The sequence below is a fragment of the Gallus gallus genome, chromosome 3, assembly GCF_016699485.2.
Source record: "Gallus gallus isolate bGalGal1 chromosome 3, bGalGal1.mat.broiler.GRCg7b, whole genome shotgun sequence".
Taxonomy (NCBI): domain Eukaryota; kingdom Metazoa; phylum Chordata; class Aves; order Galliformes; family Phasianidae; genus Gallus; species Gallus gallus.
The window spans coordinates 52083274-52110156 of NC_052534.1; the positions used below are offsets into that span (position 1 = coordinate 52083274).

Below are 26883 nucleotides of genomic sequence, written 5' to 3' on the forward strand. Positions count from 1 at the left end.
CCTGACAATGTACATCGACAGATAGATCTTGGTGATATTTAGTCATAGATGGGAATGAAGAGGTCCAAACAAATGATTTTTGGTAAGAAATAGTATTGAGACAGTTTTGTGGGGGTTTTTTTGTTTGGTTTTTTTTTTTTTCAGTATTATTAAATTTATAGAGATGCAAAAGGGATTTTAGGGTGAGATGCAAAGAAGGTTCAGATTATTAAGAAATTTGTTTTGGTTAGTCTTCCACAGTGACATCAATTTCTGAGTTATGAGGCTTTCCTGCATCTTCTCAAGATTTTCAGGTTTCAGACAAGATGTGGGACACCAGAAGTTACAGCTTCCCAGGAGCTCAAACCGGAGTCAGACGCTTTCAGTGTTGCAAATACATATTAAGAGTTCGTTAGCTCTCTGGGACACCGCTCATCAGCTGACCGTGTGCTCCCAGCTTAATGACACGTATTATGCAAGTACCTCTCAAAAATCACTCCTCTCAATGCTGAGCCTCTCAATCTGTAACTATGACCTAATTATTTCCCACACTGATTATATAGCTTTTCATCTGTCCGTATTGAATGCATTGGTTTCTCACCTAAAAATAGTTTTATATTTTCTTGCCAGTCATTGCTAGTAGCAGCACACAGAACAGAGCAGAGAACCAGCTCTTGCTGGATGCCTCCTGAATCACACCAGACGTGTGACAACGATTCCTAAAATACATTTGTATTCTGGAGCCTAGCATTTAGGTACTCATTTGATACATAACATACTAATTGTATATCATGTTAGCATCTACATGGCAGACCAAAGCCAAACAACTCATAATGCAGCATGTTAGCTGTATGAAAGATTTTCCCCAAACTTGTTTTTCCTAAAACCCATGTTAATGGGAGTTATTTGTATTCAATCCTTTCATTCTTTCTGGCTCAGTCCCTGCATCATCTGCTCCATATTTTTGCTCAGGATGGATGTCAGACTCACCAGCTAATGATTACCATTGTATTTCACTTACTGCTTTTAAAAAATGCTATAACAGATTAATAATCATTTTTTTTAACAGCACGCAGCTGTCTCACAAGAGTGATGAGACCTGTCTTTGATAACGCTTTCCCAGCCACCGCGATATACGAACACATCTTACAGCAGGTTGGGACCTCTCCACTTCTCCTTCCTGCTTGCATTCCCCCTACACATACAGGAAAGGTCCATCCAGCCCATCTCCAACAGCACCCCTAAGCAGTGCTGGCTTTCCACAGGTTCTGTGTTGTGGCCAAGCATCAGCCTCGCAGATTGCTGCCTTATTTTGCTCGGGAGGCAGTTTTGCTCCCATCCATTTGCAGTGCTTTCTGTACTCCACAAAGCACAGGATGCAGCTATGTGCAAATACGGCAAAGAGATAGCTTGTTCTATAAATGAGCAAGGAACAGTTTGATTTAAAGTAGTGGTCACTGAAATTGGAGGAACGGATTAGGAGCAAAGTGGATATGCTTTTTAAAGATGGCAAAATCTTGGACTAGTCATCTTTGACACAGTAAAATCCAAAAGAACCTAGAGACCACAGACAGAGGGTGGTGATCAATGGTTCTATGTCCAGGTGGAGGCCGGTAACGAGCGGAGTCCCGCAGGGGTCTGTCTTGGGACCGGTGCTCTTTATCAATGACATCAACGATGGAATCGAGTGCACCCTCAGCAAATTTGCTGACGACACCAAGCTGAGTGGTGCGGTTGACACAGAGGAAGGAAGGGATGCCATTCAGAGGGACCTTGACAAACTTGAAAGGTGGGCCCGGGAGAACCTAATGAGGTTCAACACGGCAAAGTGCAGGGTTTTGCACTTGGGCCGGAGGAACCCCAGGCATCTATACAGACTGGAAGGAGCAGTGCTTGAGAGCAGCTCTGCAGAGAAGGACCTGGGGGTCCTGATGGATGACAAACTTAACATGAGCCAGCAGTGTGCTCTTGCAGCTCGGAAAGCAAATGGTATCCTGGGCTCCATCATGAGAGGGGTGGCCAGCAGGGACAGGGAGGTGATTGTCCCTCTCTACTCTGCTCTTGTGAGGCCCCATCTGGAGCACTGTGTCCAGGTCTGGAGCCCTCAGTACAAGAAAGACAGAGAGCTGTTGGAGAGTGTCCAGAGGAGGGCCACAAAGATGATCAGGGGGCTGGAGCACCTTCCCTACAAGGACAGGCTGAGGGAGCTGGGCTTATTCAGCCTGGAGAAGAGAAGGCTGCAGGGTGACCTCATTGCAGCCTTTCAGTACCTGAAGGGAGCCTATAAACAGGAAGGGAGTAAACTCTTTGAAAGGGTAGATAACAGCAGGACAAGGGGGAATGGTTTTAAGTTGAAAGAGGGAAGATTTAGATTGGATGTTAGGGGGAAGTTCTTTACCAGGAGAGTGGTGAGGTGCTGAAACGGGCTGCCCAGAGAGGTTGTGGATGCCCTGTCCCTGGAGGTGTTCAAGGCCAGGTTGGATGAGGCCCTGGGCAGCCTGGTCTAGTAAATGGGGAGGTTGGCGGCCCTGCCCGGCATGGGGGTTGGAGATTCATGATCCTTGAGGTCCCTTCCAACCCAGGCCATTCTGTGATTCTGTGACCACTTCCCAGCTGTGGGAAGTAGCTTGGTACCAGCTAGGAAGAACATTCAGTTTCTGAGTGTTCATGCTGAGCCAAATGTGATCAGAAAGGTGACCAGAAGGAAAGTCACACAGTGTGTGAAAATATTCTCTGCTTTTTCTCTCCGCTGAGAAGAAGCCCCGTTGCCTCAAGTAAGTTTTCTCTTACAACATTTGTTCACTCTTTGTTTCAAGAAACCAAATCAGTCACACAGCTCCATCTGCACTGTGCTGAGAAGTTTATTTTTGCTGCTTTCTCAGGAAAGCACATATCAGCTGTCATTCAAAACAGTGACAACCCTTTTCTCCATTGGCAATCTGACCTACTACTCGAGGTGCTCTTTACTGACCTGAAAAATAAGCTCAAAGGCAAAGCAAAGGAGATCACAGACAAGAGACAACGGTGCCACAAACTCATGATTCAATGCTGGTCACAGGAATGATGCTTACTTTTGCCGGGGGAACCTGGTGTTCACCTCACAGGCAGTCATCTGAAATGGCCACGCACCCTGTCTGAATCCAGAAGAGGTGCCCAGACTTTAACATTTGGGAGTCATCTGCACTAACGGATAAATAAAGCTGAATTTGCTGTCAAGCTTTTAAATGTAAACCAGAAAATAAAAAGAAAAGGAAAAAGGAAAAAAAAAAAAAAGCAACAACAATATCTAGCTGTGATTGCAAGCAGCAATAAGGGAGCTTATCTCAGATCAATCTTACCTCAGTTTTTCATGTCACTGAAATAGCAAGACATTGCGTCAGGTAGCCAACAGCATCACAATGGGTAACAGGATGCAGCCTTTACCAACGCACCCACAGCAGTACTAACGTAACAGAAAAACACTGCTCTCAGAAAAAAGTGCTTTTAAACAACAGCCATGCAGCCTGCCCCTCAGCGCAGTGCCATATCATTAGCTCATTCACCCGTGGTGCAGAAAAAAAGAGCAACGCAGGCAGCCAACGGAGAGAGGAAGAGGTCCCACTGCAACCTTTTATTGCTCTGTGGGAGAAGGGAACATTTTTAGGTGGGAAGGATGCAGGCTATTTTTGCTCCTAAAATAAGATTCTAAACTGAGTTGAGCAGTCTGCCTACTCTGCCAATATAATCCCTGACCACTCAGCAGGAACGTTTCCTGAGCTGCAGGATGAAGGAATGTGCACAGAACACAAGAGGCTGCAGAGCTGATAGGAACGCGTGAACATCCAGAGCTCTGCGTACAACTACTGTGATATGCATGTTGAAGTTTCAGTGCTCAGAACTGAACCAATGGGTGTTAGTAGACATTGCATTATCTTGAAGTGGAGGGCAATAAAACATTTTAATGTTCATCACCCTCAGATGTTGCTGGCATTGCAAAGCAAATTGCTCACCTTGATAGACTCCAAAATCTTGCCCAAGGGTGCACCACAATTAATTTGGGCTTACAGCACCCGTGCGTAGGTAAGAATGTATTTTTCTCTTTATCTACATGGTCTAACCTTACAAAAGATCACAACACTTTGAAGAGGCACTACACAAACTTTTCCTGCTCCTGACAGGTAGTGGCACCTCCAAAGCGGTGAGCAAGATGTGGTTGTGCCACGACTGATTACTCTGTGGGTTTGGATTAGTGCCTGCTAGACAAAAGGCACTATGCAGTGTAAGCACATCAGTGTGCTTGGAGCTAGCTGCAGAAGCTCAGGCCCTGACACACGACATGAATGGTCTTTGTGGTGTACTGAAGGAGATAAAGATAGTGCTGTGCTCTGTAGGAAAAGCAGGAAAGCTGGGCTCAGCTACTGACGACACCCATTCCATCTTTAAGGCCCAAACCATTCTTGCTCCTGAATTCTGTGATGCTCTACCCAGAGGGTGGTAAGGCACTGGCACAGCTGCTCAGAGAAGCTGTGGGTGCCCTATACCTGGTGGCACTCAAGGCCAGGTTGGATGGGCCCTGGGCAGCCTGAGCTGGTGGGGGGCAGCCCTGCCCATGGCAGGGGTTAGGGCTGGGTGGACTTTAAAGTGCCTTCTAACCCGAATCATTCTGCAATTCTATGATTCTATTATTCCTAAAGCCACACATGCCAAAGTAAGCAGACACTTCTACCTCCTGCCGGCACCACTCAGAACCTTCAGTTGCGGAGTAGGAAATGCATGTATATGCCTTACAGAGGCCCTATCATGCATTAGTCACTGAGCTAAGTAACATAAACTAAGGAAGGTAAAAACTCCATGTGGCAACCAGCCCATACTGTGCTCTAATTATTTCTTAATATCCCAACGTAAGGGCAGCATATCGGCCCCAATTTTAAATTGTCTGGCACTTACAAGTTTGTGTCATAGAATTAACGTTAAACAGTTTTCAGATCCTTTATTAAAAACTGCTGATTGTGTACTGCCTGACAAAACAGAATGTCTCCATTAGAATGATGATTTATTGTAAATATGGTAGTATTAAGGCTGACTATTCCGGGTATTAAAAATGCATGGAAAAAATCCATTTAAAAAGTGTTATGTGAGCTGTCAAAATGTATCGGTTCAATGTCTTTGTCATTTGCATTTCTTTTTAAAATGCCAAGTGAAATTAGACCTTATCCCACCACTAGGAGCTGCCAAATTTCACTTGAAATTAAAACAGAATCATGTGTCACGATAGTTATTTTAATAATATCAAATAACAAAAACAGAAACGGAAAAGAGAAGAAAAAGGAGACATAAATACTGCAGCAACAAACAAAAGAAGCTAAAATATATGTGCTATTTTTACAGTACAGTACTCGTGTGCAAGGACTCCAAAGGCTTCCTGCGTTAACAGACCATTTCCTCTGGCAATAAGGCCGCAGCAAAGCACAGCACTGTTGGACTGTGCTCTAAACGCCGACAAGCAGCCCCCAGCAACACGCGTTTTCTGCTGGTTTGAAAGAGCCATGTTGTCTTTCGTGTGGCCCCCACGCAAGCCTCCACCACTAACTACCCCTCACTTTCTGGACTGTCTCAAGCACCAGCGAGAAAGACAGAAGGGACTTGTGAGTCAGCAGGAGCTGCAGCGAGGACAAATCCATCCCAGCTTTGGTTCCTGTGGCAATGCCAGCTGCCATCACATTTGTGTCTGAGTTACATTCTGTAAGGCCTCTGCTAGCACAGGTCATGCCAGAGCTGAGAAGCTTACTGCTGCAAGTGTCTCCTACTGCATCTGCCTCCCCGTAGAGACATGGAATGGTCTTTATGACTCTCCTGGTACTATTCAGAAATGCATTTTAAAACGTTTTAGCATTTGATGAGCTGTGAACTGCAAACAGTAATTTTTGATAATTATATTATAGAAATATCGGCAAACGAAGAAGAAGTAAATATTTGTCCTGGACAGTTCAGCTCCTCCTGGTCCTTTTGCCTTATTTCAAAACTGGTTGTGAATGGGGACCTGATACTGCCCTCAAATCCATTGCTTCAGCCACGTCTTCCCAGAAACTCAGATATTCATTGCCTGGGTGGAGTTTGTTTCTTCCAGGACACAAGCAGCTGACCGTATCCAAAACCATCATTCTTTACTGCCTGAGAGAAGCCCCACCACTGGTACCACTGCCCCGTGGCATCCTCGGGGAGCACACTTTTATTCTGATTTATACGGGTGTCTCCAGTATCCCTTCTGGTGCCACGCTGTGCACACAGCCAAGCCCGCACTGCTCCTTGGGCATGGGATAGTAAATGGCATGACCCATTCCCCCAGCCCACTGCCACTCAGCAGCACTAGTGGGGGGTCACTCACTCAGCTCTGCCTCCCCTCCCGGGTCTGCCAGATCCCTCCTGCCACAGGACTGACCAGAGTGCCATGGGGCTGCTCTGCTCAGAGCTGCTTTTGCCTGCCCAGGAAGGTTGCTAGGAAGTCTTACAGTCCTAAGCTACTTATTTTTATCCAGTTATACTTCGGGAGGAGGTCTCATAAACATTTTATGTGAAAATATTAAAAATGGTCAAATAATGAGAGGGGAACACAGAAAAAGACTTCTTGGTAAAATTCCATCCAGTCTACATTTAGAGCCCAAAGCGATACCCCTGCAAGGCACTCATTAAGGATCGAATTTCCAAAAAGATTCACAGTTAGAGACAATGAATGATGATTAAGCAGCAGCAGACCGGGTCCTTATTATCAGCCACCTGCTCTTCGGTCACATGGTGCTACTTTTCCCCTGATGCATAACTTCAGGCCCTGCAATTTGATGTCTTCGAAGCCCCTGGAGCCCAGGCTGCTTTTCTCTGAGTGATTTGTGCCAGCGCCTCTTAACACAACCTTTTCCCTTCCTGATTACCTCCTTGTGCCCTTAAAAGGATTGGCTCCTGCAGCAATGGTCTGGTGGTTGCTACAAGCCTGTCAGGAAACACTGCCTGCATAATCTGGGTTTCTACGCCTGTACACAATGCTTCCTTCTTCACAGTATGTGGCAGTAACGATTCAGAGCTCAGAATGGGGAGTTTAAAAGGCATTTTGCCAAAACCCACACAGTCAGCAGATGTAAATACAACATATATACCTGATGGGCTGATGCTTCCTAATTTATTTGTCAGAAAACAGAATTACAACCTAATAGAAGACAGAATCTTCATTACACCATTTCTCCAAACCAGCTGGATGGAGTTCATGGCGCTTCTTCAAAAGATGTGCTGTGGAGACTGGAATAGATGCTGAAATATGCTGTGTGCGATGCAATCGTAATATTTCTGGCTAAAAGGTTACCTGAGAGTCACTCTAGGTGGCATGGGGGAACCATTACTAAGTTGGAAGATGCACTGTCGTTTTGATCCTGCATAGCATTTGTTTGCTTCTGGTCTAAGTTACTATGGACTTACTCAGAGGCTACTTGTATACAGACTTGAAAACAAGTTGGGAACAGCAGCCTCGCAGGGAAGTTTAGTGCTGATACAAACATTTTCCATGTCTTTATAAATGCACTGTTCCAGCTTCTGGGTAAAGGAGCATGTGTTGTGAGTATTATTCTAAAATTATGTCAGGAATAAGGTCAACTTTCTAGGAGATGGTGACCTGTGACATACTACAGCATCTGCCTCAGCTGAGGCCATGAGTACAGACAGGAGACAAAGATATATAGTGTAGAATAAAAAAGCTGATTTCTGCTGTGTATTTTAATTGTCCAGGTTCAACTGGTTTGTGACCTACAGAAAACAGCACACAAACCCAATAAAAGTCAGCGTGGCATCATTGATAACCACGTTTTGCAAAGACAGTGAGTGAACTCATACCAAAATGTGGGATGGAGAGAAAGGAGATACTGCTGTCCTGTCAAAAAGGAATTGCTGCTGGAATTTGGAGTTGCCATTGTGCTACTGGCAAACCTTCAGTTACACTGATACTGTTTCCATTGCAAGCATGCTTTTTTATTTTTCAATAGGTTTCCAAATTAGATAGGGAAGAAAAGGGACAATTCAGCCAAGCTTAAGCTATAGATGGCCAAACAATTGCCTGTATGGGCAACAAACGAACCTCACAACATGCTATGAGACTGTTGGGTAGGCTAATTCTGCACGCAGACAAGCTGGGCTGTAGTAGAGGTGTCTGAATACAGCAAGAGCAAGCTCTCAGCTTGCTCTTCTAACTACCTATGTGTTTATCTCCCTTGCATTTTATTAAGGTGTGCACTGTTTGCCTGAAATACACGTAAGAGACAACAAGGTATCTTTAAGATCAAATTCTTTACCAGTGTTCAGTCCTGCCAGTCCTATATTTAAAGGATGCTAAATAAGTCCTTTTGACTTACTGAAAGACAAAAGTGATGTATTAGTTCAAAAGCAAGGGGCTTAGTCAGCAAACAGCTTCCTGTGTCTCCTAACCTTCCTGTGACATATGTTACTGGGCAGAAGGCGGCTAAGCTGACACGCACTATTCACCCTGTCCCACCACAACTGAGCATAGGCTATGGGCAACTCTACTCTACTGGTGAGAGAAGTTCAGTATTTACTGGGAGGCCCAGCCATAGGGCTGGCATAATTCAGGGTAACAACCACAGCTAGCTCATTACTTCTACAATAATATTACAAGTACAAAGAAGCCACATAAACCCCAAGAAAGTGAAACAAGGCCTCTCAGTTTAGCTTGAGGGCTGTGGTGTGTTTCCCCCTGCCAAAATCCCTGCCCTGGCACCACTGTGTGGCTATGGACAACATGAGTCTTGTCCACTTCAAGGTGAGATGCCGGACAGGAGCTCTTGGGGGAGGGGATAGTGCTGACCTCCCTCCTGACAGGAAATCCCAAAAGAAGTACCACTTGTGAGCAGGTCTGTTTCAGCAGCTCCTCTCTTCCTGCTGCACAAGTTCCTTGCCACTTCTATATTCTCTTTCGTTCCCATGAGTTATTTCCAGCCCTCACTTTGTGTTTTAAAGTGAGCGTTATTGTACCAGCACTGCCTTTGGCCATGGGCCTGGGCTGACCTTGCATGGTGAGATGGGGCTGGGGCTACTGGTCCCCCCCCTGCAGTGCCAGGCAGTCTCACAGCTGAATACCTGCAGCCAAACCGTCAGGAACAACCGCTGCCAAAACAGGCCAAAAAACACTGCCAGAACTGTCCTGACACACCGCGCACACAGTGATGAATATTTTATTGTTATTCCAGGAAAAGCTTTTAAAAGAGCACGAGACAACAGTGTTGTGGGGCTGTATCAGTGGCACAGGTTAAAAATAAGTAATCTAGCATTTAAATGAAAGTTCTAAATGAAAACACGGTTTCTTGATACCATGGACCCGAGCAGCTGAACTATTAGCAACATTGATCTTTTTAGATAACAGTTCTGGACAGAAAAACGGCTTTGATGATGGCACAGAATACGAGTCATGATATTTCTGCTATGCAGAGGAGGAGATGGAGTTTTGCCCAACAATTATCCACGGTCTGACTTGGAAAGTCTCTCTGGCAGCACGAGGAATGTAATAACAAAGGCCTGATTCACCAACACCGATAACCAAATTGTTATTTCTAACACTCGGCAGCTCAAGCTTGCAGCTGAGCTAGGGCTCTGTGGTTCTGTGCTGCCAGAAATAGCATCTCTTTAAGAAGAATCTAGGCAGGTATCCAGTTGGTATACATTAGCATGTTTACATTTTCAATTGGCCAACTACTGCTGAACAAACTAATGAGGCAAACGGTCTTACGGCTCCAGATATCTCTGTCTTCTCTGTTTGATCACCAGCTGACGAGTGCCCAGATTTTAGCGCAGGACATTCGAAGGTGCACCCACATCCCTGTGAAATGCAGGGGGCACAGCCAGACCCTCAGGGGTGCCTGCTGAGCACTCCCCATGCTGGCATCTGGCTCTGTTTGGTTTCTATTAGGGGTCAAGTGCCCTAAAAATCTCTTTGCAGATGCTTTGGGAACATATCAGTCTTCTCCCTGAGACATTTGCAGCAGCTGTTGGATATTCTTAACTGGTCCTCAAGTCTCCTCCCACTATTTCAGCTAAGCTCAACTGTATATAAATGGTTATTTAAAAAAAAATAAAATAAAAAAGCAGAGCATCAGTCACGGCTTCTGCATGATAAAAAAAAAAAAACCCCAAACATCTGGAAACTTCAGGAAATTGGTCATATAAGAGGCTTTGAAATTAGTTGGTAAAGTTGTACAGAGAGCAAAGCTTACTTATTCTAACTTCCAAATTTTGCAGATCACAAGAAAACCAGGTTATTCGTAAGGCCGAAAAGTAGATATATAAGCACACAGGAAAATCTGTTTCTGTGGTTTTCAGATACCAGCTTCCCCGTGCACCCCCCAAAAAACTGGCCTTTAAAATGAATGTGACTCATTCCGGAGCAGATTCTTACAGCTGGATTAAAGTAATAGCTCTGTCAAGACTTCAATAGCATTAGTTGCTGATGCTGGAGAGTTTAAAAACCAGGAGGGTTTAGCTGCTCAGAGCATCTCTTGCCCACAGGCACTCTGTGCTGGAGGAGTCCTTCTCCTCCAACTGGAAAATTCTGCCTTGTCACAGAATATCAAACACATGCCATTAGCATTTATTAGGTTAAGTCTTCTCAAAAGATTGCACCAAGCACAAGAAGTATTTATAATCTTACTTATTTCACAGAAACGTTCATCATACTAGGAACAGGTCAGCTTTTAAGCTCACAGGTACCAGCACTGTAATCTCCCATGACACCAGCATTTTAATTTCCAGAAAAAGTGGGTTGTGTTTTTTTTTTTGTCTTGGACTTTATATAAGAGCAGGAGTTTGTTTGTCATAGAAGTTGATGACGATACACCTAAGGTGAAATTGACCCGGACAGCTTAGCAGGCACAAGCAAGAGTTTCACTACGATTACATGAAAAATAATAATAAACCCACAAAAATAAGCTTTCCTTAAAGTATCATCTCTGAAATCTACCGTAAATCATTTTTTTCCCCCACGCATTGTGGAGGTGAACGTCACTGCAAAGGTTAACGTCTGACAAATCTGATGAGATTTGAGAACGTTTCAAAGGGCACTGAGTCTACCGTAAATTCTATATCCCGCTGTGAATTGTACTTGTCTCAGTAAATAAGTGTGACGCCGAAATGTTCCGCTTTCACAGCAGCCGAAGTAACACGCGAAATACCCATCACAGAAAGCACTTTTTTGCAATGCTTTGGGATACAAGGTAACGCAAAAGGAAAACGCAGAGAAACCATTTCATCACATACGCGATGTTGGTATGGCGTGCACCTCTCAGAAACCATGAAGTGCATTATTTGGCATGAAAATGCATGATCTAAAGTTGGAACACCACAGTAAACAATAAAAAGTGCAAATGTATGCAGAATTTTGTGTTCTAAATAGAAGAGAGAGGAAACAGAGAGAGAGCAGAAAAAGCCTCAAATAATAGTGCAGATACGAGAAATGCATTGCCCGCTTTCGGTTAGCTTCAGCAGTTACCTCCACACACCTATTGCCATCTGTGAAAGATATTTTCCCACTTGACGCTATGCATTTTCCCTCCCTTCCACATCTCCTGCATATAGTTTCCGAAACAAAAGCAAAAACCTCGAAAAGGCAGACCCTACGTTACAGTTTTGGCTCATATTTCAAGGAAACACCGACTTAAAACAGAAAAGCCGACTGTCAAAGGGTTAAAAACTTCAGTGTGTCACATTTTACACATAGAAATTCGCTCTAATAAAGGACGTTGAAATGGAAGGAGCCGCAAAGGCTAAAGAAACACATCTCCTGCTGCAAGGGAGACAGGAGACAAACGAACCCCGTAGCCTCGCTAAGAAGGAAGATCTGTTTTATTTCACTTACCAGCATTATCCATTTTCCCCCCTCGGCATTCAAAAAACGGAGTTGCCCAGAAAAGCAGCCGGCACGGTCTCCCTCTCGCTAATGAAGCTGGCTGCCCTTCTCCTGGTTATTAGACCTTGCTGGCAGTCAGAGCATACTTCATGCACTGACTGCAGTAGACATCACCAGGAAATTTATATCTCCAAGGATGACAAACAGCCATTAGCTCCATTATAGGCTGATTAAGATTGTGTGAGCCTATCAAGTAGATACTTAAATCCCCCAGGGTTTTACCTCTTCGGGGAGAAAACAAAAGAACTCCTAGCCTATAATACTGAATATACGTTTCTGAAAAGTAAAAGCAACGCTAACGAGGATGTATTTAATGGGTAGGGAGGCAAAACTTTAAATAAAAAAAGGGGTATGATTACAAAGCAAAGGGCTATGATTTTTCAGTGACGCAACAGAAAAGTTTGAAGGAAATAAAGGGGAAGGAGCCTATGGCTGAGAAGCGTTAGGTTAGACCACAATCTGCAGCCCTCAGCTTTGGCTGTGCTTTAAATCCTACAAGTTATGCACCTGATGTTCCCTGCTGTCTGTGAGAAACACAGCAGATGCCAATTATTAATTGTCTCGAGGCATCCAAGGTTATACTTTCATAGCTAAATGTAAGGAAAGAGTGAAAAGTAACAGGGCTTTACGTCTTTCGGTGTTAAAGTAACAGCATGCTGGCTGCTGCAGAGACTGGGCTCAATGAAATCTGAATGACATATGCTGAGATTAACGGATATTGCTTCTAAACTTTCAACACCATGCAAGTCTCTGATGCATAGAATTTACCCCCATAGAAACAAGCAGAATAGGCTTCTGAACATTTCTCCACCCTCCACTTCCAGAGTTTTCTCCCTACAAATGAACATACATGTATACATATATATTTCCAGTAAACAATCTCTCTCCTGGCAGCAGAGAGTGAAGGGAGACAGTACCTGGAGGGTACCAGGCAATGTGTGTTCCAGTCCCATTTTGCCACTGATTTTATATGTAACCATAAAATGGAGCATTTTGTGCTACAGTGTTTGCTCAGTAGTGAAAGGGAGACCATTATACACACTGAATTTGGCAAAGTACACTGGTGAAACAGAATGTCACAAAGCACTAACGCTACACAAATGTCACAATGTCCTCACAATATTTTTCCTTCCTTTAAATAATTCACCGGGTACTCCAATTCTCTCTACTGCGATGGAAAAGAAATGCATATATTTTATCTGTACCATATTGACATGAAACCCCACAGCCTAGAGCTGCATCACGTGAACAACAAAATACATCTTCTATTCATCGCCTCCTCACTGTCCCTCTGATCTTAGTTGTCCTTTTTAAATGTTCAAAGAGAAGACAGTTGCAACCCTGTTCTATTTACACTGATAAAGAAGTGGAGAGAATCAATGGCTGAGAGCTAAAGTCATCAGCAAGAATGGAGAATATCTAGGGCACATTGGATGTATTCCATATTACAGAAAGGAAGTGCTTGGAGGGCTAAGGAGAGAATAAAGACTAGAAATCTGTCACACTTCATATTAAGGTTCTATTTATAAGTGGCTTATAAAGAGCTTATAAAAAAAAATAGAAGCTGTCATGAGCATGTTGCATTTACACTGTGTTTTAGATAGCTGAAAAAACCACATCAGTGCAAGAGGTTAAAAATGACCAATAAGGAGCTTATTTGCCTGCTTGATGGTAGATCAGTTAATAACAATTGATCGATGTGACAATTGAAGTTACCGATTTATGTGCATCTGATGAAATCTAGGAGCACTAATCTGGAGGAGGAGAGGTGGGCACCTGATAGATGACCCATCAGAGCGTGCCCAGTTCTGAGAAGGGCAGAAGATGCATAAATGCATCTTAAATCCTAGCAAGTATGACAAAGCTTTGTGCTGGCTAAAGCTAAGAGGGGTTGGTTTTGAATCCAATCTGTTTGGTTTCAGTTTCACTTGGACTACACACTTGAGTTAGCCATCAGGCAATGGTGCAGCAGTCCCAAGCCTGGTGGCTGGGGACACAGATGGGTAACAGTCTGTGCTCAGGAACCTATGGGAGATCCAGAGCTGCACCTCCTCTGACCTGAGGCAAAAGAACAGCTCCAGGCAGTGACTGTTTCCATGTGGCAAGCAGGGTACGTACCGTGGCTGAGCCCCACCTGCAGGGCCAATGGCCTGCATGGCATCCCCACAAGGTGCTGGTCGCCAGCCACAGGGAGGAGAAGACCTATGGGAGTGCACCATGGCCCCCTTCCTGCCCACACACAAGCTTTCTGCTAAAGAAGCCCTAGAAGATGACAATGTGTGCCCAGGGCCCATCCTGACATGCAATTCAGATATAGCCACAGCCTTAGGTCAGCTGAGATTCGTGACTGTACGGTGCTCACTAAAGCATGGAAGTCTGAGTTGCAACAGCTTGATAAGCAATGAGTTCAGGTGCTTCATCAAGGCTGTGTGACAAGTAATCATTTATTAACTCTTGAAGGCTAACTATAAATGGAAAATTAATATGATATGTGACCTATATCCCTGCAGTCTGAACAGAAAATATCTCACCAGAAAGCTTCCAAAAAAAGAAAGCTTCACAAAATACATGACTTTTTTTTTTTTTTCTTGTAGGCAATTAGATTATTGCATAGGAATTAACAATTGTGTATGATCAGATGCAGTTAATACCAGACTGCACACAGGCAAAGGAAATGTATGGGTTGCAAGTGATATTTAAAAGGTAAATATATGTATATGCCAGGCATAAACTTATCTAACCATTAAGTACAGAACAACTACATCACAATCTATAGTTGCATGATGCCACAACGTCTCAGTCTGCTCAAGGACAGTTTGGGATAGGAATAGAGAAGACCAAGCCTGCAGCAATCCAAAGGTTTCTCTCCTCCTTCCCAAAGTCTCACAGTCCATCAACCCATTGCACAGTTTCCTTCAGCAGTGAGGCAGTCCTGCCTTACTGCTCATTTCACCCACAGGCACATAAGACCCAGGTTGAATCCTGCTCAGCTGGGGACTTGCTGAGTGACTTTGTGCAAGCCCCTCCAGCATCAGGCCTCCTGCAGGAACGCTTTGTGCCATGCTGCTCCCTGCACCTAACCTGTGTGGGGATAAACATGCTAGAGGCAGTGTGAGACCTAATGGCACTGCGTTAAAGGCTGACTAAGCAGCTAACTTGGACAATCAGTGCCACCCCCTTGAGAAGAAAGCACTATGAAGTACACTAGAAGCGCGGCTAATGACACAACCACCTAACGATCCTGTTTTTCAGTGTACCTGATGTACACAGCCTGCTGCAGTAATGACATTTTGCTCCTGGGAAAATCAATGAGGATTCACAGAGGCACAGCAATATGCCTAGGAAAGAAGTAAATAGAGAAAGCAGGGTAAATAGATATCTCAGTGCCCAGCCATCACAAACACTGTAAGCCAACAAACCCTTGGAATCAGTGCAGAGCTTCAGCTCTGGTGTTTCCAGTCATGACAAAGGCTCCCAAGAACACATTTAGAAAATGCAGAATCTGGCTTGGATGGGAGCAGATTTGTCACTGCAAGGATCTGACTCGGTAAGATTCCATTCTGGGCAATGTGTTTCACTTCATTTGCACTGTGTCTGTTTCTTCCCACACAGCAACAATTGTGCAGGTGTCTCTAGGAGAAGCTATACTTGTTTTTAGATGCCGTGGGTTTTTATAGTCAATGCCAACACTTAAATACACATCTTCATGTGATTCTTCTGAGTACCCGGACAACAACTACTGAGTACCCCGGATCTGTGGCCCCTCAAAAGGTGTTTCCTTCCATGAAGTATCCATCTGCACTGCTAGTGGTGGGATAGTTCCACAGGTGAGAGACGGAAGAACACTCTGAAGGCAAAGGAATGGACTTTGCTCAGACAGACCCCAGTCTCACAGTCGGTAACGAAGATTGCTTCTTACCACAAAAGGATGCCTTGTGCAACACACCAAAACCTTTGATTATTACTCACATTCTTCAGGCCTTAGGTGTATGAAAACCACCCCTCCCCTGGCACATTCTTGAAGATTGTGAGGCAAAAAGGAAAGCCTCCTGAGAAAGTGGTGAACCATAAACCTGGAACACATTTTCCTGCTGAGGCCTCTCACAAAGCCTTCCCTAAGCCTCAGCAGCAATTCCCAGCATCAGTGGCAGAAGTGTTTGCCAAACACCCTCTCCCAGACTCACATAGGTAGAAGAGTTTAGGGGCATGGCAGGGGTAAGCAGAAATGCTCTTTGCCTGGGAATAAACCACATTTCAACTTGGAAATGTTGTTAGTTTGCTACTCTAAGTGCAGAGAAAGCTTTATGTTGCTGAGAAAACAACAGGAGCCTTTTGTTCCCCGCGTGGATTTTATCCTTGAGCAGCCCAGCTAGATACAGAGTTGTGATTCTTGTCTAAAGCCGCAAGGGGAGAAGCAGCACCACAGAAGCCAACAGATTTAAACTGATACAAAACAAGAAGAGAGTGGGATCCAGACAGCATCGTGTGGTCTTTGTAGGTGGGAAGTTTCACAGCACAGATGGGTTTGCAGAGGGAGCAGAAAGGACCTTGGCACAGAGGAGCATGGTGCAGGCAGGCAGAGGCAGTGGGAGGGAAGGCAGGGACATGGGGAGAGGTGGAGAAAGAGGTTTCAGCGTATCATGAAGTGGGGTGCTGATTAGGAGATACAAGCAAGGAAAGAAAAGCACGTCTAAATGCTTCATTATTTAAGTAAATTCTAGCTTGTTTCTGAATACCTACTCTTAACAAACTCATATCTAGAAAGCAGCGTGGTATGGGGTTTGACTTCATTCTTCCAGAGGCAGCGGGTATTTGTAATGAACAAGTGGAAAACCTCTGGAAAAGCAAGCACTTATTTGTTTCCTTCAGCTTTCCCACCAATTCTGCTGCAGCATCAGGCAGCTCTGTACTCACCTGGCTGCTCATCCAGCCGTGGAAACCTGCCGAGGTGTGCTCGAACAAGTTATGTCAAGCCCTGACACAACCCAAACTAAACACATCCGAAAGACCTGCTGGTGTGACCTCAAACACGACTGCATTGTAGGGTACACGAGTCCCAAGCTGCCACATCTTCCACTGAATTGCAATGTGTTTGCTCTCAGAAACAAAGCAAGTTCTGCTCTTTGCTAACTGACATCTCCCTAAAATGAAAATGACTTGAAAAAAGCAAATGGCTATGGAGGAACTGGGGGTGTGGTATTCTTAATTACTGTGTGTGTGATTGAGCACTGGCACAGGTTGCCCTGACAGGTTGTGGAGTCTTCTTCAGTGGAGACATTCAAAAGCCATTTGGACACAATCATGGGTTAATGTCCCCTAGGGGACCTTGCTTGAGCAGGGGCTTGTACAAGATGATCTCCAGTGGTCTCCCTTCCAACCTCAACCACTCTGTGATTGTATGATTTACAACTGCTTTCATTGCTGTTCATCCGTTAATACAACATATTGCTCACAAAAGTGAATTCTGTCAAGCATACTGAAATAACCTCTCTCCTTTTTTCTCTAAATATCACTAACAAGTGCACTGAATCATGTTGCAGTTCTTTACATCAGAGCATGGCCTTTGCTCTCCAGAGTGCTACACTAAATTCAGGCACAGGAAAGAAGGAAAATCAGGGCAAAATAAGAGTTTTGAGTATGACTGTAGAGTAGCAGGCTGATATAATTCTTGGTGTTGTCCAGTAATAAGAAGGAATATAAATTCTGTATCCTTCTGCAAAATGCAAAATAAATTCCTGGACTCAAAGCTTATGGTCTGCGGACTTCCCACACCTGAGCTAGGCAAATATAAAGCTTATTCATAAAATATTCTGGCTGTGAAAATCCAGGAGCATCTCTGCATGTTCTGAAACCATCATGATATTTGCCTAGATGCAGTACTTGTGTTTGGACAGATTTTACACAGAGAAGCAAAACCGAAGCTCTGGATACAAAGACAGCCAGTTTTGGATCTCATTTTATCTCTCGCTTTGTCATACTGTGGCTGGTACAGCAACACCTCACTCTCAGCATTTAACAAAATGAAGATTGGTCATATGAACATCAATGCTGCAGCCTTCCATTGCAGCGTAGGAAGTGGACAGATATTTTGAGCTGTAAGGAACAAAGCACCAGAGAGGCCATTTGGTCTGACACAGAGTTACAGTAAGAAACAATGGTTGGAAACTGAGAATAGGCAAGTTGATAGCTATCAAGTAGATACTTGAAAGCAAGTATCTATTGCAACGGCAAATATGATTAAGCTACCAAGGCTATCAGTGGATTTTCTGTCTCTAGAGGTCATCATTTCATAATTGGGTGTCTTCTGGATAACACCAATCAAACATCGGTTACTGAGCTTGACAGAAAGGCAGATGAGTGTGATTTAAGGGCTTGTATCACAAAAATTGGACCTAATAACCCCTCTGACATTAACGCTATAAATCTATGTGAAAAGGCCAGTCTTCATTATTTGTGCTGAAATGAAATACTAGGCTTCTATCATGCCTTAATGACTGCACATAATAGATTTACAAAACATTTTACCCTTCTCCTTATCTCAGGATCTTAATCTTAGCTTCTGCCCAGCACTTTTCCCCTTTTTTGTTCTGCAGATTTCTCTCTTGGAGTCTTATGTGCAGTGAAAAGAGAGGGAATTTAACCTTATTGAGAAGAATAAATGTAACCTTCTTTCTGTTTTACCTTAATATATGCTAACAGATTATTCTGTAATGGAAAACAAAGGAGAGCCAATATATCGTGGTCTGAAGAGCTGAGGTGAGATCCCACGCACAATGAAGCCAACAGAAAAAATTCCATTTTAGTGGGGCCAGGACTTCATCTCTGCAGATAAAACATGGTCAGGCTTGTGTCAAGGCTAGGGAAGATTCTGAGTACATGAGTGTTTTTTAAGGAACATGAGTAAAAATACATGAAGAAAGACTTAAGCATGGAATAGAAGAGCTTGTTTGAGGTATATATTGACATCAGGCTCAATCCTTCTCTCCTGCTTGGGGCAAAATTTAGGCAAGTGAGAACTAGACAATTATTGCTAAATGCTTTCCACCCTTAGGAAAATGATAAATTTAAGAGTGAGACAGAAGCCTTCTTCCTTGAAAGCTGAAAACTGATGAACCGATAGCGTGAATAGTCTGTACGATATGCAGAGTACATTTTACCAGACAAACTTTGCCTCTTTGGAGGCTGGAATTTTGTAACTTTATTCATGAGACAGTAATTAGAACAAACATAAATTAAAACCAACCAGAGAAGACACTTGGCAAGATCCACTAAAGACAGCTATAATTTCAGTTCATTTCCTTCCTATCTCTTCTCCCAAGCTCCAGCTAATTATCACATCATTCTCACTGTTGATCTTTGTTGGCTTTTGTATTCCATTCTGTATGTGAAAAAAGGAAAACCCACCAACCAGGAGTTACCATTAAATAAAGGAGCAGTTGTGCACTGCCAGATGTTCTGCAATGTTTGAAAATAAGAGAACTGCAGCAGAACCCAACCATACGACAGTGCTTGAGTGTGTTTCTCTAGATGACTTTAAAAGATACCTAATTAACTATATTTAGATACAAACTGAATTTCTATACTATTGAAATATTCACTCAAAGGGTGGTGACACACTGGAACAGGTTGCCCAAGGAGGCTGTGGATGCCCCATCCCTGGAGGCATTTCAAGGCCAGGCTGGATGTGGCTCTGGGCAGCCTGCTCTGGTGGTTGGCAACCCTGAACAGAGCAGGGGGGTTGAAACTCGATGATCATTGTGGTCCTTTTCAACCCAGGCCGTTCTATGATTCTATGATTCTATGAAAAGGAATTGCGTTCTCTCTTAATTGCAGCTTCAGTTCCACATAGAAGGTATCCACTTTAGCCACATAAAATCCAAGTTATGGCATCTGTCTGAGCAACTGGTACCTGTATGAGATCTGGCGGACACGTCTCACCTGTTCAAGTTTAGGATTACCATTACTTCGGCCCTCAAGTTGCCATGAATTTGTGAGGATTGCTTTCCCCCCTCATGGGTGGGAGCTGAAGCTGAACATGCTGTGTAACTGCAAAACATGCCTAAGTGGGTCAGCCTCTGTAATGCCTGCAGAGATCCCTGAAGCAAAGAACTCATTGTTTTTTCCTACATCTGATTCACCTGCTGTTTTCTGATTCAAGGTGAGATATTTATGCACTAGATCGACCCGAGAAACCTGCTCAAGGGATCCACCTAGACTAGCATCACAGCTACTGCCAGTATGAGGTGCTTCACACTTTCACCAGAGGATATCTCTTTTTAATGACCAACAGTCAGAGACTGAATTCTCAAGTGTAGAAAGTGTAGTAAATCAACTGCCTGTTGATGTGTGCATCATTTAATCCTCAGTAGCCCTGTAAGTTACACGAATGTCTGTGTTCTCTATGACTTCTGTTAAGCTCCTGTTCTCAGCACTTTAGGTACTGCATAGAGGACTGCTGTATCTTGTGCAGCTTGGTGATTTTCTAAAACCAGCAACATGACACGCTGAAATACACCCCAAAAGTAATGAAACAACAGGTATCTTTTAATTCCTAGAAAAATATGTTTGCCCCAAAAGAGGCTAGTATGTAAAAATTGTTATTTTCTTATTGTGCTTTGAAAATGAGTCCATTTGCATGAACTTGCATGACAAACAAAGAGCCAAACTGATATCCACAAAAGCCGTCAGACGAACTGGCAAGCTGGAAGTGTGCCATATGCAAGTGTTGGGAAAATATGCCTTAGAGAGAATTTGTTTTTGGTGAATGAACAGACAAGGTAAATATTTTCCAGTGCAGGTTACAGTTGCATCACCATAGGCTATACTTTAGGCCACAGTTTTGAGCCAATATGTCAGAAGAAAAATGACCTGCCACAGTACTTTCAGGTAATAACGCTGATAATTCATCAGCTGAAGGTTTTTAAGTTGAGACAAAACTCTAACAGTGCTCCACTACACACTATGCACACTACGCACTGCACACTACACACGCAGAAGGTAAACTGCTGTCGCTGAAAGCACAGAACTTGAACTGCTCAGAGGTGTACCACAATAGACTCAGTGATGCTATAAAACCAGTTAAAAACCTTTCCTCAAAAAAAAAAAAAAACCAAAAAAAACCATGTCCAGGTAAGAAGAGCAGAAAGGTCAGAAATTTGACCGAGGATGCCACAGCGAAGCCAGAACTTTGGAAAAACATCTCAAGGAAAATCTAGGGAGAACTTCTACACCAAATGGCAGCTGAAGAGGGCTGAGCCACAAGCAATGAAACTATGCCCTTTTGTTTGACTCCTGCTGTCTTCAGGGAAACAGAAGCTGGTATACAAACAGATGAAGGAATCAAAGAACTTCTTATTTACAATTCCTCCTCCTAACTGAAGCAGCATGTGAGATTGCACAAGCAGTCAAAAAGAGACTGAATACATATTGCAGGTTGATTTGTGATACGTCTTTCCTTCCTTAGCTATTACCCAAAATGCCCTACTTACTGTAATATGCCTTTCACCTGAGCATCCAATCCCAGGGTGTCATGCAAGGCAGTTTAATTCCTTTTGTGGCAAACAAGTCCGCGCTGTTTTCCTGGGGTGGTAATCAGACCTAAAAAGAACTCCAAAGTGACATTTGTATGGCATTGTTCCTTCTGTTTTCCTTTTACAATAGCACCCACTTTCATTGCAGTGCCTATTTGGTGTGCAATCTGGGATCCTGTAATTAACTACTGCACATAAGTCTTTATATTAAGGCAGCAACAAAGGTGTAGGATGGAAAACGATGTATCCTGCTTCATTTTTTTCTAAAAATAACAGAATTTCATCAGGAACATGCTGCTTGAGTTTGCCCAGAGAGTGTACTTAGAAATGAAGGGAAAGTTGCCCTCTTGAGAGGGATATGAAAAGCTCATTAAAGCTGTAACAAAAGGTGCTTAGGTATTTCAGAGCTACACTGCCCTTCTCTTTACACTGCAGGGTAGAGAAGTATTATCTGCTTTGCTTTGGTGAAGAAGAAAATGGTATAGAGGGAACCTGAAAGAAAAAATATTTGAAATATTTTTTCTTATCTGCATTATTAATAATGTTTGAATTATTAAAATGTAATGAATTTGAAATAGCCAATTACTTCACTTCTAATATCTTTTTCCTTTGTCACTGCAATCAGTGTGGGAAATGGGATTACAGTAGTTGTCTCCTCTTGTATTCCCAATTTCCCATTTTTGTTTTCAAGCACAGACATACTGGCTTTCACTAATTCCCTTCCTCCAAATTTCCTTCTGTTGAGAGATGTGGGCATCTGGCACAATCATACACAGCTGTAACTTTCGAAACTTTCTGCTCTTATTTGCCCTCTCAGGCCACAGGTTTTGAATGTGGGGAACTCTAAACTCCCACAGTTGTAATGAAAACCTGAAATTGAATTCTATGTGGTAGTTGCAGAATCCCTCCAACAGTTGTTTTTTTTTTCCAAACTTGTTTATTTTAAATCCATGCAAAACCACAGTATTGAGCACAAATTATTGACAGCAATTTGCCTTTCAAGCATGTTGGAATTTTATCCATGCTTTATATGAAAATCAGCCCAAAGGATGAGTACGTTTGAGCTTGTGAAGACTGTTTTGTCCCCCTGTGTCATCCTCTCAAATGCTAGTAACTTTTCTGGCTTGCTAGCATTTGCAAATTACACAAGGGTACTTTGTATTCCTACATTCAAACCAAAACTAAAGAATTGAGTACAGCGGGGCCAAGGACAGCCCTCTGTGAGATTCCACTTGAGATGCCCTTTTAATCTGACAGAAAACTACTGAGACATATTTTTGAGAGAAGTTTATCAAACTGCTGTACACCTACTTTGTGGAGATTGCATCTCGTCTGTTCCCTTAGCTCATGCTAAAGTGTGGTCCTGTACAAAAGCCTCAAAACCCCTCTGAAGTCAAGACACATCAAATCAAGATATAGCTAGCATTTTCCTTCAGTAGGCTACTTCACCCTCCAAATGCAGAAAATCAAACTGAGTTGTTCTACATTTGGTCTCATTTAATTATCGACTTTGGTCTTCCAAGTTCTTGCTAATAATTCAACATATCTCATTCTGAAACTGACCTGTGATGAAACTGAGTATGCCTGCTCTTGATCTTTTTTTCACTAAACACCAATCCAAGACCAGGGGACTGTCAAGCAACAGTAATTTGCTAAACACCCTCCTAAAAAGCCAAAGTTGTCCAATGAGCTACGTGCCCTGGGTCTATGCAGCAAGCTCTGCTCCTCCGCTGTGCAGTGGGATCCTCTGCTGCAGCTGTGCACAGAAATTAAAATCAACATCAACAATCCATTCTGTCCCCGAAAATCCTACAAACTAAGCACAAGGACCCACAGAGAGGCCTCGTAAAAACAGACAGAACAAACAATGTAAGTGAAGTGGTTATCAAAAATCAGTTGAGACGGTACAAGCCTTCAAGCTGCTGCCATGTTGTTTACAATACAGCCTGGTGGAGATCTACTTGATCTAAAAAGACTGTGCTTGTCCTGTATATTTCAGTGAGCCCGTATTAAATAAAGGACCAATCCTATCAATGCTTATCCATGTGGGAAATCAACCACACAGTCCAGCTACCCTATGCACAGCTACACAAGTCCTATAACACTTCAGTAATATTTTTTGTCACTTTATATTAATTTTGCCACGCTTCATCTAGAAAGAAATGTTTAAAGGTAACTAAAGAAATAATATCATTTTTGAACTAGGCCAGTCCTCAAAGAGGCTCTTATACTAAAGATTTAACTATCACACTTTTATTTGATGAAAGAAAAGTTGAGTGCAACAGGCAAACATTCTAATCTGCTTAGCCAAGACACACAGATTCTCTGCTACACATCTCCCACAGCCTTGAATGTCCAAGTCAAGAACTAAATCACTTTGGAAATGTTCTGAGCAGTTAACATTAAAGGAAATGTTCGCATGCTATGTTGTCATAAAGGCTGCAACAAGCAGTGAAGTAGGCCACCTTATTTATTGCATCTTTAGGTCAAGGATGTATCTGAATCCAAAATAGGTTAGTGCATAACATTCAAATAAGTAATGAAACAACTACACTGTTAATGTCCTGACATAATGATAGTGTGCTGTAATGATACAACTACACATTTTGAGACCTGGATGGAACTAGACGACGGATGGAACTAGACTTCAATACTCCACGACGGGAAGATCCTCCACCTAGTTTGCCCCAAAGCTTTCAGAAAGCTGGCAGCGATCATGTCTATTCTTGAACCACTGGCGCTGAAAGACACCAAGCATTTCTTGTGGTTGCTGTGGAGTGAGGGAGTTTGGGCTCCTTAGTCTTGGAGGTGGTACAGCGGCTATTCGGGGGTTGCTGGAAGTATATGACCGCTAGATGCTTATACTCTACTGGGACTCAGCTAATAAGATATTGTAAGGGTGCTTGTTTTTTTTCTCCCCACGTTAAATTCATCTGCACATATCTGTGGAAGGTAGCCAGGACTTACAGATGTAATTTACTGGACTTTTGATTTTGTTTGTACTACTATAATACCATTATTTTGTAGGCCATGTAGTACATTCTATAAAAAATGACTCAGTGAAAAATAACTGAGACATTTTCATGATCACTTCAGCCAATATTGAATAAATTATTGAGAGATGTTTTGGTAATTTCGTAAGACTGTTCTTTTCACGTTCCATTTAGAAAACAATAAAGCATGAGGATATGGCACGGAAAAATTTCTTTTGATAACTTGTAGTTATATATATCGTGTTTATACTTGTATTTCTTCTCATGTAAAAACAATTCAGATGCACATGTACTAGCATACATGAATGCTTTGATGTTAGTTTTGATATTTATCAATTGCATGTGAACCATTTAGAATTACCAAGGTGTTTATAATGAAATACAGTCTAAAAGCAAAAATCTAAGCAGGCTACCCTCCTTCAAGAATAAATAAAGAATATAAATATATATACATATAGACACAAAATTGCTTTTAGATCGGAAATAATGAGTAATGTTTCTGTTTTAGACTTCTGGGGAAAGTCATTCTAGTTCCAGAATTCATGGGCTGGGAGAAGGAATTCCTGTATTCATACTCTTTCCAACCAGTCAAAGGATTCTACATCTCCTTTAGCGCTGCATACATTATATTTAAACCTCTAGCTGGCCAGGAAAACGTGAGGGAAAGCAGCATCTGCTCCAATGCACAATGCCAATGAAGGTCCTAGATGTGTGTTTCTGAATATATCTTCCAGATCCCACTGAGTTTGATTTTAGAAAATACTACTCAGAGTTCAGCACATAGGAAAAAAAAAATACTCCAATTCTTTGTAGTGGTTTCTTTTTCAGAAGACTACATAACAAATGAACAACTCAGCCTGAGGGTCTGCATTTACGATCTGGCTGTGAGTAGGGTCAAAGCACTCCGTACAAATACTGGAAAACCTGCTTCTAATTAAAGCAGACTTCTCTCATAATGAGTCAATGTCCAGGTGAGCAACAGGCTTCCCACAAAGAATAATAGCTCCCAAACAGTACAGACAACAGACCTCACTCACCCACCTGCTCCTCAGCAGTTTCTTTGATGGATCAATACAGAAACTGCAAGCCTGGACCAAAGTACAGCAGGATCAATACTACAAGGAGATCTCGTTTCAGTGGGGCAACCAATAATGTCCAGCCTGTAGCATTACCTGGGCTGAGTGAAGAGCAATGACTGATAAAAACACTCTGTATCATTTAAATGTACACTTTATGGATTAAAAACAACAAACAAACAAACAAAAAAAGCCTTCAGGAAATTTAAAACAATGCTGTGCTATCTGATCCTACTTCAGTTTTATGCTTTTAAATACAGCTGAGTTTGCGTTTAAAGACACTGAGACTAATAATGATTCTGCTGTGTATCCATCCCCGAAACAAAACTGGCTCAGAATCTATTAATTCTGCTGCAGTGAGACTTGTGACTTGACAAACGCAGCCTACGTTTTAAATCCTCTGCTTCACAGGAAGGGCCAGCGATCCAGGCAGCGAGGCGTTCGTGGATTGACATAACAACCGCCCCATCTAGCGCACCGGCCTCGCAGCAGCCTCATCTCATCTGAGGCATGCAGCTCCCACAGCAGCACGCTTTGCAGATGGGGAGCTGAAACATCCGGACAGATGTGTGTGGGCAGTGAGGGGGTCACCAAGGGGGAGGTGCTGCAGGCGTAGCATCCTTTGCACTGATAAATCTGGGCATCCTCACAAAAGCCAAAAAGCTTCACTTCTCCAACTTTTTTTTTTCCCATTTCCCTATTCCTACAGCAGGAAAGCCAGCTACATTGTTGGGCCTTGTGAAACTGGAAATATGAGCAAAGGCAGTAGAATGCTCCATTTCCCTGTAGATTCTTTATAGAGGAAAAAGATAAAAAAAGATTACACACCTGAGTGAGACTCTTTTCAAGAAATTCTACAGTGCAAAGAAATGGATTAAAAATACCAGCCCGAAGAATGAAGGGAGCAGATGCAAAAGGCGGTTTGTTGGGAATAAAGTGGGAGAGGCAGAGAAGAAACAAATTAACTCTTCTAGGTTAAAAAAAAAATAGTCGTTTGCTCTGTGTGTGGACATAATGGTGGGACTACTAACGAATCACCAAATTACTGAATGAAATAATTCTGTTCCTGTTGTGGTTCTTTCACTTTTAAAACCCTCTCCATTCTCCTTTGCTATCTGAGTCAGTACTTCTTCCATCCCAGATTTTCCCAAACCCTTCCTAATCTTTTTAAAACCACAATAAAAGAAGTAGCTGAATAGAGGATGGCCATACCCCTCACCTCAGAGAATGACCAGTGTGAATGGCCAGAGTGATCCTCATTACCACTGCCAGAAGAAAGAGGTGGAAGTAACTCACCCTTAGCTAGGCGGCAATTAGGCCAGGCCCAGCTTTTAACCCCCAGGGAGACCCTCTGGCATGAAGCTAGGCTGCCTGGA

The 26883-nt window shown here is 42.9% G+C and overlaps 1 protein-coding gene across 6 annotated transcripts in view; it reads right to left on the bottom strand.

Annotated features, from left to right (window-relative positions):
* The window catches only part of PHACTR2 (phosphatase and actin regulator 2), a 124760-nt gene that overhangs the window by 87605 nt on the left and 10272 nt on the right, over positions 1–26883 (bottom strand). For 3 of the 6 annotated variants that reach the window (XM_040698475.2, XM_040698477.2, XM_015284203.3), the window contains exon 1: positions 11858–12004. The exons of the other annotated variants lie outside the window; for them this stretch is intronic. In XM_040698475.2, coding sequence (XP_040554409.1) covers positions 11858–11870 — 13 coding nt within the window. In that variant the 5' untranslated portion in view covers positions 11871–12004. Of the gene's footprint in view, positions 1–11857; positions 12005–26883 lie in introns of those variants that run through there. 6 annotated transcript variants of the gene reach the window in all.